General features: G+C 56.4%; 1 protein-coding gene across 1 annotated transcript; it reads left to right on the forward strand.

Annotated features, from left to right (window-relative positions):
- Positions 1-1,510: 1,510 nt before the first annotated feature.
- On the forward strand, positions 1,511-14,778 carry CSDC2 (cold shock domain containing C2). Its single transcript, XM_036866097.1, has 4 exons — positions 1,511-1,695; positions 10,684-10,982; positions 12,031-12,153; positions 12,742-14,778. The coding sequence occupies exons 2-4, from the start codon at positions 10,807-10,809 to the stop codon at positions 12,902-12,904; spliced, it is 462 nt and encodes a 153-aa protein (XP_036721992.1). The 5' UTR covers positions 1,511-1,695; positions 10,684-10,806; the 3' UTR covers positions 12,905-14,778.
- The last annotated feature ends 207 nt before the right edge of the window (positions 14,779-14,985 follow it).

A 14,985-nucleotide genomic window follows, 5' to 3' on the forward strand; every position in this document is an offset into this window, starting at 1 on the left:
GAAACTATTATTATCTTTGGAAGAGATGGAGGCAGAGAGGAAGAGGAGGAGTTAAAGGGGGGATGGTGTCCTCTGCGCAGGGGCCTCAGGTAACAACAGCTGACGTGTATCACCATCTCTCTTGCAGAATCAGAAATCTGATTGTTCTGGGACGTACTGGAATGGCAAGGATAAGTGGTCACATTGGTTCAAATACCCCTCTAACCAGATAAGGAATGCAGGCAAGTCACTCATCCTACCCGAGCCACTCTTTCCTCACCAGCAAAATCCAGATGATGATAATACATTGCTGGATTGTCCTGAGCTTTAAATGAGGGCAAAGCAGGTTGCCTGACAGGTGGGGTGCCCTCAATGCCTCTTACTAGCTATTTTTATTAGGTATTTATATCTTTCTTAATTGTCTCCTTTAAAACTCCCCACTCCTTTTTTTTTAATAAGGCTTCTTTTGAAAATGCCATGCTGTGTCAGCAGTACTAAAGATATGTGAGGGACAGACTTCCTTCTTTCCAAGCCGAGGCTGAGGAGAAGGGACGGGAAGAGGGAAGAGGAACCAGTTTGTAGGGGCCTCTTGCAGCTAGGCCGGAGCTTGTACAGGGGCTGCACTGGGGCCTCCTGCCGCCAGGCCGGGGCTTGTACAGGGGCTGCACTGGGGCCTCCTGCCGCCAGGCCAGGGCTTGTACAGGGGCTGCACTGGGGCCTCCAACAGCCCCCTCAGAAAGGGCCTCCTTCCTTACTTTACACAGTGTGTGGAGGACCAGAGTCACAAGAGACTTGCCCAAGGTCACCCAGCTTGGAAGCACTGGGGCTGAGACTCACATCCAGGGCATCTGGAGAGCTTCCCAGGCTGTGGTGCTTGTGTGTGTGTGTGTGTGTGTGTGTGTGTGTGTGTGAAGCAAACGTTCACTCTTCAATTCAGTTCAATTCACTAGAAATAGCTCAAGGGCCTGCTGTGGGCCAGATGGAGGAAGAGATGGGTTCCTGCGACCTACCCACGTGGGTTCATTCACGAGGATCTCAGAGCCAAGTGAGGGACAGACCAGTGGAGGGCAGGAGACGCGAGAGGGTACAGAGGGGAGAGGGAGGTCTGAGAGTCCCTGGGACCCTGCTGTGGCCTCCATTCTCCCAGACTCACCCCCCACCCCGCGCCCCCCCCACACACGCACACTCACTCACCACCCCACTTGCTCCCTCACTGCCAGGAATGCAGGCTGTCCCCTGGCTCTTCCTCCTCTGCATTCCTCAGCAATGGCTCCCACCTGGCAGGGCAAATTATACCCTGGCCTGGCAATAAAAGCCACTTTCCAGAAAAAGAAGCTCTAGGGCCCTGAGAGACGCAGCTAACTCTCTCGCACTGCCTGCGTCTGACTCAGGAGGTGGCGCCGGGGCCAGAGGAGACGGGGCCCTGTGTCCCTTTAAGCAGGGAGTACAAATTCCCATCCCGGTCCCTCCCTCCTGCTCTTCCTGACGTCAGGAGGAAGGCGTGTGTGAGTGAGTGAGGGGCCCGAGGTGCCGCATGCTCACACACACACACACACACACACACACACACACACACACACACACACACACACGGAGTCACACACACAGCACATCTTTCAGACCCATCCCCTGCTCATCAGCTCCAAGCGCGCGAGAGAGGCCGAGTCTGAAGCCGGCTGCAGGAGGCAGTGCCAGGACCTCAGCTGCCAGGGAGAGGTAAGGGGCTAGACCGTGCGGGCACACCGAGGGCACACTGGAAGCTGGCTCTGGCAGGGGCGAAGGAGGGAGGGGCGACTTGGGGGCTCTGGGAAGGTGGGCACCTCCCCTGGGGCTGGTTCAGCCCCGTTCAGTTTACAGAAGAGGGGCAGGCGGCTGAGCACATGAGCCCACCGGGCCATCCCGCCGCCTGCCCTCCCTCTCCCTGGCCCCCAGGGGAAGCTGAGGCTGTGTGGCTCCCTGTGAGAGGGTGTGTGTGTGTGTGTGTATGTGTGTGTGTGTGTGTGTGTGTGTGTCTGGGACTTGTGTCTGGCTCAAGAAGCAGAGAGCAGCAGACACCTGCCAAGCCGCAGCCTCCTGTCTGGGAACCAGGGGGAGAGAAATGACTGGAGAAATCATTGTGCTCCTACCAGACACTGAAAAGAGAGTGCAGCAGGGAGCAAAACAGGTCTTTCCCCTTGGAATCTGGGGCTGGGGGTCGAGAGGGACCATCTGGGGCAGGCAGACAGTTGGACCTGGAGCAGCTGTCTCATCCTGACTCTATTTCTTCCCCGATGTGATGGGGGATAATTGTGTTAATTGGCTTGGAGAGGTGGCTCCGTGTTATTATCTTCCCCTTTGCCTCAGAGCCAACCCCACCAGGAACTCTTGCCTCTCCTAAGGCCACTCCTCTCCCTTGCCCACTGGTCTGGCTCTAACCTCCACCCTTGCCAGGACGCAGCCCCTGGAGGGCAGGGGTGATAAGCCAGGGGCTGCTGGGTCCCCTGCCGTGGGATTCAGGGACTCAGGCAGCCTTGGTTAGTGCCAAGTCCCTCAGTGGCTTGACCCTGGCACAAGGAGTCCAGGCGGAGATAAGGGGTGATGCTGGCACCCAGAAGGGAGACAGCAGGTTCCTGCCAATCTGCCAGCCTGCAGACTCTTCCCAAGCAGAGGGGAGGGAGACGCGGAGCGAGAACAATAATAAATACAGAGTGTGAACTGCTGCATCCGCTGGGGCTGGGGGAGGGGAAGAGGAAGTGTGCCCGGGTGGAGGGTGGGCAACCTCTCTGAGAGCCTGGCATCGTGCCCGCCTGGATGTGCTCCAGTGGAGACCTCTCCCTGGGAAGGGGCTGTCTCCAGCCCCCTGGGGGATGGGGAGCCAGTTCCCCAAAACTGACTCCATCCTGGAGGCCTCTGGGTCCTCCAAATTCTGGATATTTCCTCCTCCCAGCCTCCTACCCCACCTCCCCCCACCATTTCTTTTAAGTCTTTTCCAAAAACATCTATTTCCCCGTATCTGCCCCGCCCCTCTGGATCTGTCTGACCCTCCTCCAAAAAAAAAAACAAAGACAGGTGTAAGCAGGAACCGGCCCACAGGAGCCTGGGAGAGGTCAGGGGACAATCTTGGCCACAGAGGTTTCTCCCAGGCCTGGAGAGAGATGGATGGCCAATGTTCACAGAAGTCCACTGGCCATGGAGGGGGCCTCCCTAGGGGGGACTGGGGGGTCCCACACAGCTGGCTTGTGGGGAGGGGACACCTGCAGGCTGGTCTAGAGTGGCACCAGCAGAGGGAGCTCAGGGCTTAGCTGAGCTGGTCACATCCACTGGTAACAACCAGCAAAACCACGACCCAGAGCCTGGTGGGAAGAGGGCTTGGGGCAATTCAGACCTTTGTCCATGCAGAGCATTAAGATGGGAGGCAAAAAGCAATGGGAGCGGGGAGCTCTTCCCCTGCCCCAAAGCCAGTGAAATGATGGTCACCAGGATGAGTGGCACGGCACGCTGGAAAGCTCATGGGCTTTGGGGTTATATTGATTTGAATGCAAGCTCGGCCAGTCTAAATGTGACTTTGACCAGTCCATACCTCTTCCTAGGGGGACTCAGGATGGGAAAGCAACTTGCCCAGGGTCACACAGCCCGGCGGAGCTGGGATGTGAGCATGGATCTCGTGGTGCCCATCCTGGCATCCCTACCCCCACTAATGCCCAGGAAGCCCAAAGGGCTTAATCATAGCAGCCCCCCAGGGCAGCTTGGGGACATGACAAGGAGGAGAGTTAAAGGGTCTCAATTAAGCTCAAGTATTGGCCGGGGCAGCGGCCCCCCCCCCCGCCCCCGCCTCAATACACACACACACGCAAACAAGCTGTGGGAGAGGGAAAGAACCAGGTTTAATTAGGTCACCTCCAGCTGCTAGAGCAGCTTTGGCACTGATGTATTTTAAGGAGTGTCTGGGAGGCTGGGAGAGGGGGAGGGGCCGGGGAAGTGCCAGCTTCCCTCTGGTGGTTCTGAGGCTGTTTCCTCACCCTCCTCTGGCCCATCACAGACAAGACCTCAAAGTTCAGAAAGCCCTTCCACCATCACCCTGTGTTCCCTGTCCTTCCCCTTTCTAAGCCACCATACCCATTCCTCCCCCTCTCTGTTCCTCCACAATGGGGCCTTGGGCTGGGATCTTTTTATTGAGGGAGTTGCTTTTAAGCTTGCTGTAGTTGATAAGTGACTCACCCAAGGTCATGGTCTGAGTCAGCACAAAGCCAGAAATAGAACCCCAAGCCCTGCTCTTCCTTCTCCAGGGGAGGCAGGAGCTTTCAGGGACCTGCTGCTCCTCCCTCCCCACCTCCCACCCGAGGCCTTTCTGCGCCACCCCCCAAAACATCTCCAGGGTGCGGAAGTGCTGGCCCACAGGCTGCGTGACCCCAGCAAGACTCTTCACCTCTCTGGGCCTCAGTTTACTCCTCTGAAGAACAGGGTTAATAACAGGAATTATCATGTAGGTTTGTTGTGAGGAACAAATGAGGAAACAGGGCAAAGGGTTTGGCATACCACTTGGCACACGGTTAATAATCAATCGATGGTGGCTGTGATCTTTTTCTTTTTTAAACTCACTACTTGAAATTTGTTTTGTTTTCTTTTTTTTTTAAATAAATTTATAAATTTATTATTTATTTATTTTTGGCTGTGTTGGGTCTTCATGGTTGTGCGTGGGCTTTCTCTAGTTGAGGCTAGCAGGGGCTACTCTTTGTTGCAGCGCACAGGCTTCTCATTGCGGTGGCTTCTCTTGTTGCGGAGCACAGGCTCTAGGCGCGCGGGCTTCAGTAGTTGCAGCACGCGGGCTCAGTAGCTGTGGCTCGTGGGCTCCAGAGCATAGACTCAGTAGTTGTGGAGCACGGGCTCAGTTGCTCCGCGGCATGTGGGATCTTCCTGGACCAGGGATCAAATCCATGCCCCCTGCATTGGCAGGCGGATTCTTAACCACTGCGCCACCAGGGAAGTCCCCGTGGCTGTGATCTTGTCGTATCAGTACTAACCACCCTATGTTCTACTTGTGTATCTGCTACCCCCAGTGGACTGGGGCCCTCTAAGGGCAGGGCTGGCTCCTCTCCTGTCTGTTGTCCCAGAGCCTGGCAATCATATTCAGTGACGTGTGTGCTTCTGACAACCTCAGAGGAGAGTTGGAGTGACCCTCATGAGTCATCTGGACCAATGATGATTCATGTAGCTGAGGAGAAAATTGAGGCCCAGAGAAGGGCAGGTGCTTGCCCCAGGTCACACAGCCCTGGGTGGTTGAGCCAGCTTGCTTTCCCTGATCTGCCCAGAAGGAGAGGGATTCGCTTGGTCAACAGAGGACTCTGAGGGCCATCTCCTGCCCCGTTCTTTGTGGGGGAGCTGATAATTGGAGGAGCCCCAACACCAGGTGGATGGCCACCTGCTGTCAGGGCTGAGTCACCATTCACAGCCCCGTGAAGCTGTATCACGACCTTGCCTAGGGTTATCTCTGAACAGCCCTGATGTTTTGTTTCCAGCTCCCCTGGCCCTTTTGTCTGTGGAACTGCTGGGGTTTGATCTTCTTGCAGGGAAATGAAGAGGATCTTGGCTGGCAGGGTGAGAACCAAAACATTCACAGGTGGACCACTGACACAGCTCCTCAGCTCCCCTCATAACCTGGACAGGGTGCTACGATTTGCCCTATTGGACAGATGGGGAAACTGAGGCTCAGAGAGGGAGGGTCACTCAGCTAGAACACTGTAGAGCCAGGATTCAATCCTGGGCCCTCTGGGTCCTGAGCTGTCCTCTTGCCCTCCAACTGCTAGTTCTGAAGGGCATTATTCCAGGCCAGAGATGCCCCCAGATGGGCACACCGAATTCCTCGGGAGCTAGGGTTTAGCTCTGTTTGAGTTGAAACACATGTTCTACAGACACATCTATTTCTCTGCTTTCGGAGTTTATTTCCCCTTTCTCAGGGAAAGTTCTTTTGGGAAAACTTCAGCCTTGTCTTGGCTGAACCAGGAACAGAATTTATCCTCGCAGGAAAAGCACCATTTGCTTTCAGACAAATCTGGCCTCTGTCACTTACCTGCTGTGTGACTTTGGGCAAGTCACTTAACCTCTCTGATCTTCAGCTTCCTCGTATGTAAAATGGAAACAATTGTAATTTCAACCTTTGAGGGCAACTGGGAAATTTAAAAATGGAAGATAATTTCGGTAAAGACTTTTTAAAAAAATTTTATTTTATTTATTTATTTTTGGATCTGTTGGGTCTTCGTTGCTGTGTGCGGGCTTCTCATTGCAGTGGCTTCTCTTGTTGCAGAGCACAGGCTCTAGGCGCACGGGCTCAGTAGTTGCAGCATGCAGTCTCAGTAGTTGTAGTCCACAGGCTTAGCTGCTCCGCAGCATGTGGGATCTTCCTGGACCAGGGCTCGAACCCGTGTCCCCTGCATTGGCAGGCTGATTCTTAACCACTGCGCCACCAGGGAAGTCCTGTAAAGACTTTTTGTAAACACTGTGTATAGCATTCAGACAATAAAAGCCCTGTCTTCACTCGCCCCCTTCTGTGGCAATATTCTGGAGAAAGGGTTTGAACTGGAGGCTGGCTCTGCACCCCCTTGTTCCGTTCTCCCTAGTCTCCCAGGCTGCCCTGCACTGTGCAGTTCCTTCAAGTCCAGGGCTCTGGCAGGGACCAGAGAGCGTAAGACTCTGTCCAAGGTCACACAGCAAGTCAGTAGCAATGCAGGGGCTGAACCCAGGACTCTTGACTTCCCACTCCAAGGCTCCAGAGTCAGATTCCCCTGGTTCAAGTCCTGGCTCAGACATTAATTGCTGTGTGGCCTTGAGTGAGTGACAGCCTCTCTGAGCCTCAGTTTCCTCATCTGCAAAATGGGGTCATAATAGCACCAGCCTTAAAGGACTATTGCAGGAACTAAATGAAAGGAGAAGCTATGAGGGGCAGCGCAGGGACCTAGTGTGTGGGTGAGTCCTTGGGGAAACAGGGAAGATGGGCATAAAGGGTGGCTTTGGCTGGCGGGTCTCTCCTTCCGCCCACTCCCTCTCCCCTCCATGCCCAACTTAGCCACCCTGTCCGGAAGGAGCAACCTCTCACCCAGCACCCACCCAGCGCTTCCCCCATTCCATCCCATGTCATCCTCACTGAAGCTCTCGGAGGAGGGATTCTTGTAATCCCCATTTTCCAGAAGAGGAAGGAGAGAGGGGAGATCGCAGAGCAGCGCTCTTGGTACTTGTGGGGGCTACTTCGTCTGCCCCTCCAGCCCCAACTCCTGCCCGAAGGTCAACTCCCCGCCTTCTCCCTGGGAGCCCCTCTGGGTAGGTGGGGTTGTGGGCTGGGAGCTAGAGGGGATGAATGTCTGTTGCTGCTGTTATTCCATCCCCTTCTCCTCCCCCTCTGCTGCCTGGACCATTTGGGGGAAGGGAAGGAGGGGGGCTGCCCTCAACCCTAACCCTGGAAAATCAGTGCCTCTTTCCCCTTCCCCACGGCCCGCTTTGCATGAGACCTGGGAGGCACGCTCACTCAGTCTTGGGTCTGGAGGCCTGGCTGGCCAGAGCAGGGCCCAGCTCAGCTGCATCTCCCTGGTAACCACCGTGGGCTGCCTCTGCCCCTCCCCCACCTCCTTCCCTCCCCTCCACCCGCCATGACCTCCCAGCACAGGCTGTCACCGCCAAGCACAATACCAGGCCTGGGAAAACTGTGCAGTGGGCAGGCCACACCGCCCTGCTTCCTGGAGAAAGGGAGGCCGAGCTTCTCTCCCTGCCACCGGCCACCCTCACCCAGTTAGGGAAGTAGGCACCCAGGGCTGTGATGCAGGGCCCGTCATCTCATGCTTTCCTGGCTGTGTCATCTTGGGTAGCTTTGTTGCCTGTCTTCCTTTTTGGTAACAGCTTTATTGGATATCATTCCCACACCATATAATTCATCCGCTTAAGATGGACAAGTCAACGGCTTTTAGTATATTTACAGAGTTGTGCAACATCACTGTAGTCAATTTTAGGACATTTTCATCACCCCCAAAAGAAACCCTGTACCCATGAGCAGTCACTACTCATTCTCCTTCCCCCTCCCCAAAACCTGGAACCACTAATCTACTTCCTGTCTCTATGGGTCTGCCTATTCTGGACGTTTCACATGCATGGAATCACGAAATACATGGTCTTTTGTGACTGGCTTCTTCCACTTAGCATCATGATTTCAAGGTTCACGGTTTCAAGGCTCAGCTGTAATGTAACATGTATCGGTACTTCATTTCTTCTTATGGCTGAATAATACTCTACTTTATGGTTAACCACATTTTGTTTATCCATTTATCTGTTGTTGGATCCTTGGGTGGTTTCCACTTTGAGGCTTTTATGAATAATGCTGCCATGGACATTCATGTGCAAGCTTTTCTGTGACTGCTTCAGTTTTCTTCTTTCTAAAATGGGGACATGGGAATTCCCTGGCAGTCCAGTGGTTAGGACTCCATGCTTTCACTGCCGAGGGCCCAGGTTCGATCCCTGGTTGGGGAACTAAGATCCCACAAGCCGCGGGGCGGCACAGCCAATAAATATATAAATAAATAAATAAAATAAAATAGGGATAACAATGCTAAACCTGGCCCATCCCTGCCTCCTCAAGTGGGCTCAGAGAGAAAAACTGCACGTCAGCATGAGGGGCTGTGAGGGGCCATTCTCACCCCACCCCCGGCAGTTCTCCTGGCTGGAGGGGATGTGTGGGGGGCTTGCTGGGGAGGAGGGAGGCTGCATCTCCACCCCCAGGGATGGCAGAGCCAGCTCGTCACCTTGACCCAGAAAAGTCCCACTTGCTATTTGACCTTGAACAGTGGCCAGGAGACCTGCTCCAATGAGGGGGGGTTGAATGGGGTGACCCCTCGGCTCTTCTAGTCCATGCAGGGCTCTGGAGTCCTAAACTCTTCCCTGGGGGGCGGGGCAGGGTGGAGATGGAGGCCAGAAAGAGACTTAGTTCAGGGATTCACCTCTGGCCCCAAGGCCTTTGGGTGAAGTGGGGTGGGGAGTGAAGGAATGGGGGTGAGGAGGTGGAGAACTCGTCACCCTCACTCTTATATGACCATGGACAATGGGCACTTCTTTGTATCCCCCCCCCCTTAGCCAAGCCTCACCTTAGCCTGTGAGGCAGGGCTTATCAGCTCCATTATACAGATGAGGAAGCTGAGGCCAGTGGAAGTGCTACCCAAGTCCACGGCTAACACGCAGCGGAGCTGGAGCTCTCCTGGTCCAGGCGTCCTGCCTGGCCCCACTGTGGCAGGCCGCCTGCCCCAGGCTCAATCAACAGCTAGCGTCTCTTGGAGCCCAAGACTTTCCAACCCCTGGGGAGGGGGAGGGGGGGTGAGTGCATGGGTGGGGGAACTACATTCTCTTCCTCTGCAGAGAAAAATATAGGATGAATTTTTTTAAGGTCATCCAGGCACTGAGCTGTTGACTGGGGAATTTCTATTGATTAGCACTGATAATAGCAATTTATTGGGTACCTACAAGATGCCAGATGCCGTCACACACACTAAATCATTGAATCCTCAGCAACCAGGGGAATTCCCTGGTGGTCCAGTGATTAGGACACGGGTTTTCACTACCATGGACCTGGGTTCAATCCTGGTCCGGGAACTAAGATCCCACAAGCTGTGTGGTGTGACCAAAAACCAAAAACCTCAGCAGCCTTGCATGGTAAGCATTCTCAACCTCATTTTAGAGAGGGGGAACCTGGGGCTCAGGAAAAATCTCCAACATTCCTAAGAGCTCACCATGCCCTGGTCCTGTTCTAAGCATGTAGAAAGTCATTTAATCCTCACAGCAACCTCTCTGCGAAATAAGAACCAACATTATCCCCATTTTACAGAGCAGGAAACCAAGTCAAAGTTATGAGTGTTGACCAAGGCTGCACAGCTGGTAGGTAGAGGAGCCAGGATTCAAACCCAGACCTTTTGGGTCCACATTTGCCCACATTCCCACCTGCCATGTTGGAACTGTTGAGTGGCTTGCTTGAGGTCACCAAGTTACAGGTGACAAAGCTGAGATCCAGATCCAGGTCTGTGGATTTGAAACTGCTAGCAGTTGTGCCACACTGTGTCCCGGATCAATGGCCACTTTACCCATCCCACCTCTTAGGGCCCCAAGTTAAAGAATTGAACTTCAAGCTGGAAGGATTTTTGATAAGTCTCGGTCAGCTTGGATCACCATTAACAAAATACCCCAGACTGGGGGCTTAAACAAGACATTTACTTCTTACAGCTCTGGAGACTAAAAGTCCGAGATCAGTGTGCCAGCATGGTCTGGCTCTGTCTGGGGAGAGCTCTCGTCCTAACTTGTAGACCACCCCCTTCTGGCTGTGTCCTCACAAGGCAGGGAGAAAGGAGGCAAGCTCTGGGTGGGGGGATGTCTGTTCTTCTAAGGACACTAATCCCATCATGGGGGCCCCACCCTCCTGACCTCATCTAAACCTAGTTACCTCCCAAATGCCCCATCTCCATCTCCCTATCACATTGGAGGGGTTAGGATTTCAACATGTGAATTTTAGGGGAACACAGTTCAGCCCACAGCAAGGTTCTATGACCATTTTGTCTTTCTGGGGAGGATATTGAGTCAGGCAGGTGCTGAGTGGCCTGAACTCACTCTGTCAGGAGTAGCAGGCAGGCCCAGCCCTCCAGACTTGTGTCCAGAAGCTGCACACCCTGGACCACACTCACCTGTACCTCTTTCTCCCCCTTCCAGACGGAGCCTGCGGCTGGTGAGGCCGCCGAGCAGGGCCAGGCCGGGCCCTGCCCGCAAGGACGCCCAAGCCCTTCACCGGCCCCTGCTCCTGGGAGCCCACCAGGCTCTCCCCCTGGCTCCGCCATGACTTCGGAGCCCACACCACCCCCGGTTGTGCCCCCGCTCCACTCCCCCAAGTCCCCTGTCTGGCCCACCTTCCCATTCCACCGGGAGGGCAGCAGGGTCTGGGAGCGAGGCTGTGTCTCATCTCGGGACCTGCCCAGTCCCCTGCCCACCAAACGGACCAGGACGTATTCAGCGTGAGTACCTGCCCCTCGCCCAGGCTCTGGTGGTCCTTCCCCAGGACAGCGCTCCAGTCGGGGATGCCCAGCTCCCATCCTCCTCCATCCCCTGTTGTCCTCACCCGAGGACAGGGCAGCTGTGTAAGGACCTTCCAGTAACTGCTAGCATTCATTCATTCCACAAAGCTGTATTGAGCTCCCGACCAGGGGATCCAGTGATGAATAAGGCAAAGTCTCAGCCTGCAAGGTGCTTACAATCCAGAGGGAATTTGTCCACCATTCACTACACCTGGCCGGGTTGGGCGTGAGGACCCAATGTTGGGCGTCAGGGAAGATGTCCTAGCTGGGTTTGGAAGATGTATCAGGTGAAGAAGGAAGCTGGGTGCTCCCGGTGGATGAAACAGCCTGGGCAAAAGCAGAGGCATGGGGTGGACCTTTGGAGAGAGGCGGGCAGGCTGGACAGAGACCAGTCCTGGGTCTTCGGCGTAGGTCACGGGGTGGAGTCAAATTGGGGAAGGGTTTTGTGGGAGCCATAGGGAGGCTGACATGGTTTGGTCAAAGGAGGGGTTTTTGATGGCAAGTGCTGATTGTCCCATGTCCAACCCAAGACCAGGCACAGAGCAGATGCTTAATAAATGATGAATGAATGGATGAATGACAAATAAGTGAACAGGATGGATACTGCTGCTTCAGGAGGTAGTGAGCTCCTCGTTCTGGGAGTTATTCAAGCCTAGGCTGTACATTCTTCACTTCGAAATCTTACAACAGGAATCCATGTAACCTCAGGAGGGGAGGGTCTTGTACAGAGAGAGGGGCACTGGCTGGGAGTCAGGAGACCCACTTGCTGTGCACCCTGAGAGAGCCAGTTCCCCTCTCTGGGCCTCAGTCTCCTTATTGTCCAATGGGATGATGAGAGGACTGAACTAGTCTCTATGGGTGGTTTCTGGCCTGGGGAGGGTTCTCCACAGCGCTGAGGCAGGCCCCGCAGACGGGGCCCGGGAGAGCTGTGGGGGTCCAGGGAGAGGGTCCCCAGCCCACAGTTCCAATACCCCTACCCTATCTTCAGGACAGCCCGTGCCTCGGCTGGCCCCGTGTTCAAGGGCGTCTGTAAGCAGTTCTCACGCTCACAGGGCCACGGCTTCATCACCCCGGAGAACGGGTCAGAGGACATCTTCGTGCATGTGTCTGAGTGAGTCCCTCCCCGTTCCCCGTTGTTGGCTGGGCCCCTGCTGCAGTTTCCTAGCAGTGCCTCCAGAATGCTCCCTAGGCCTCTCCCCTCACTGGCTGAAGTCTGTGTTCCTGGCGCCTTTCTCCTCTCATAGGGCCTCCAGGGGCATGCGTGGAGGAGGGCTGGGGCCAGATGGACAGGGGGCACTCAGACCCCAGAAGCCCTGGGAACCACTGCCTGAGTCCTGGGATCCTGTTCCCGCATCACGGGGGCTGAGAGGGCTGGGTCTTTCAGCCTGGAGGGAAGCTAGGAGGTGGGAGGTGGTCTAGGCCTGGCCCCCAGCCCTAATGCCAGGCGTGACCGGTGGAGTCACTGAGCCCTAAGCCTTGGGAACCTCCCTGAGCCCTTTTGCATCTCACGTTGTAGCGTGGCGAGGGGCTGTTTATGATTCCCATTTTACAGATTAGAGAACCAAGGCTCTGAGAAGGGAGGCTGGCTCAGGCTCCCTGGCCTAACTAGGCCCAGGGCTAGGCTGCCCTCAGGCCAGACCACAGGGGGCATCCAGGGAGGGGGCCTGCTCCTGGGCTGACCCCCCCTGCCCCCCACCAGCATCGAGGGGGAGTACGTGCCAGTGGAAGGCGACGAGGTGACCTACAAGATGTGCCCTATCCCGCCCAAGAACCAGAAGTTCCAAGCCGTGGAGGTGGTGCTCACCCAGCTGGCTCCACACACTCCCCACGAGACGTGGTCCGGCCAGGTCGTGGGCTCCTAGGCTGGCCGGCCCCCGTGCTAGCCGCCGGGGGGCGGGGGGAGCCACACAGGGTAGATGGGCGGCAGCCAGCTCCACGCCCCACGGCACCGGCTGAGCCAGTCCCCCGGGCGGCCTCGGTGTGCACGTCTGTCTGTCTGTGCTGTGGACGTGAGTGCTTGTGGACGTGAGTGCGTGCCTCCATCCACCCCGTGACTGTTGTGTGAGTTGGACCGGGTGGGAGGCCACCAGACCTGCCTTCCCTGCTTTTCACTCTCTCTCCTTCCTCCCCTCCCTGCCACATACACACAGGACCCTCTTGCCCTCCTAACACCCATCTGCGTGTCCACTGAGCCTCTGAGGGCCTGCGTCAGGCCTGGGCTGGGAGTCGGGGCAGCAGTGGGCCCTGCCCCCCGTACCAGCTGGCTCCCCTTGCCTCTGCTCCAGGCCTGGCCCCGGGGGCCAGACTCTGCTTGTGCTACTCACACACACACACACACACACACACACACCCTCCCCCGGGGCTGGCGTCCCCCACTGTGACCTGGATCCCTCCCCTCAGAAGCCAGGCCACTGAGTGCTTTGGGGGAGCCTCCGGGCCTCTTGCCGGGGAAGAGGGTGAAACCTGGGGGCAGAAAGGCCACTCCCTCGCGCCCCCCATGGCCAAGGCCCAGCCTTCCCTCCTTCCTGCTCTCTCTCAGCACACTTGAGGCAGGAAAGAGGGGCCTGGGGGCAGAAGGCAGTTTTGGGGGCTCCTGTTTTGCTGGCCAGCCCCTCCTCCTCAGCCTGGCAGTGGCTCTGGGAACCCCAAACTGAGGCTGTGTCCACTTCCCTGGGCCTCGCTGAGCCTTGCTGCCTCCCCTCCCCGCTGGGGAGGCAACGGTCTGCAGAGGGGTGGGGGCGCGGCTCCCCCGGCTTGGATGGAGCCATCCCCTTCGCCCTGACTCACGAACCCCACTGATGCTCTGCCCGTGCCCAGCCATCATGGCCGCTGAGGACCCAGCGATGGACGAACACACATCCCCTCAGGCGCGCCAGCCACAAGAATAGCTCTCAGCCTGGGAGACCACCAGCCCTGCAGCCCCCCTTGCTGGACCCTCTTCTCCCAAAGCCATGAGATAGTGGCTCCCACTGGCCACCAACAGGCCAGTGGCTAAGGTGTGGTCCCTGTCTTGTCCATCCCTTAAGATGTATGGTATCCCTCTTCCTTTTGGGCCAGGATGTGTTTGTGTGCATTCACTCCTGGGCAAGAGGTTGGCCTGGCCTGGGAGGTCAGGAAGGAGGGGCTCTACCTCCATCCCACCCCCACTTCCCACCACACTCCCCTCCAGAGAGCACATCACCTGATGGGGGAAGAAATGGGGTTCAAGGGAGGACCTGCCAGGGAGTGATCCTTATGAAACCCACTCTGAGTAAAACAGATGCCAAGGATGTGGGGGTCAGTGACTGTCTAGGAGGATCCTCAGCCCTGTAGGTGCCCCAAGGCCCCAGGGGAGACACCAGCTGAGGTATGTGTATCTCACCCCTGTCGCCAGCACAGAGGCTGGAAGACCAGAGCTGCTAAGATGCGGTGGCCAGCCCCCTAAAACTCAGAATGGCCCAGCCTGACCCCCACGTTGAGCTGGGGCTACTCTAGCAAGGCCTGAGGCCTTTCCCCTGAGGAACAAGGCTCCCTGGCTTCCTTGGCGTTAGGTTAACTCTTGGGAGCCCCCAAGACACCCTCGCCTCACACACACCGGGAGTAGCCCCCCGCTTTAGGCACCAACCAGGAAGCAGGCTGTGGTAACGTCAGCCCTGGGGCCGCCCCACAGTGTCCAGTCAGACCTCCTGAGACCCCCAGCCACCTGGACTCCCCCATCCTTCCTCACACTGGCAATAAACCCTCAACTGTGACTCAACCTGGCCCATAGCTGCCTGTCTGTCTGGGTCCCAGGGGAAGGGGCTGGGGGAGGACACCCCAAACAGCCCTTGTTTGGGGCTTCAATGGCCCACCCTCCTCGACTGCATCAGATTCCCTGTGTGACCTGGGGCAAGTCCCTGCCATCTGTGCCTGTTTCCTCATCTGCAAAGGCGGGGCTGTAACAGCGTCTGTGACTGGGGCCAAA

The sequence above is a fragment of the Balaenoptera musculus genome, chromosome 10 (genome assembly GCF_009873245.2).
Source record: "Balaenoptera musculus isolate JJ_BM4_2016_0621 chromosome 10, mBalMus1.pri.v3, whole genome shotgun sequence".
Taxonomy (NCBI): domain Eukaryota; kingdom Metazoa; phylum Chordata; class Mammalia; order Artiodactyla; family Balaenopteridae; genus Balaenoptera; species Balaenoptera musculus.

Bases quoted from the DNA above. Each gene is read 5' to 3' on its own strand.
- CSDC2 (XM_036866097.1), top strand. From the start codon at position 10,807: ATGACTTCGGAGCCCACACCACCCCCGGTTGTGCCCCCGCTCCACTCC. The intron at 10,983-12,030 runs GTGAGTACCTGC...CCCTATCTTCAG, and splicing joins CGGACCAGGACGTATTCAGC to GACAGCCCGTGCCTCGGCTG. The intron at 12,154-12,741 runs GTGAGTCCCTCC...GCCCCCCACCAG, and splicing joins ATCTTCGTGCATGTGTCTGA to CATCGAGGGGGAGTACGTGC.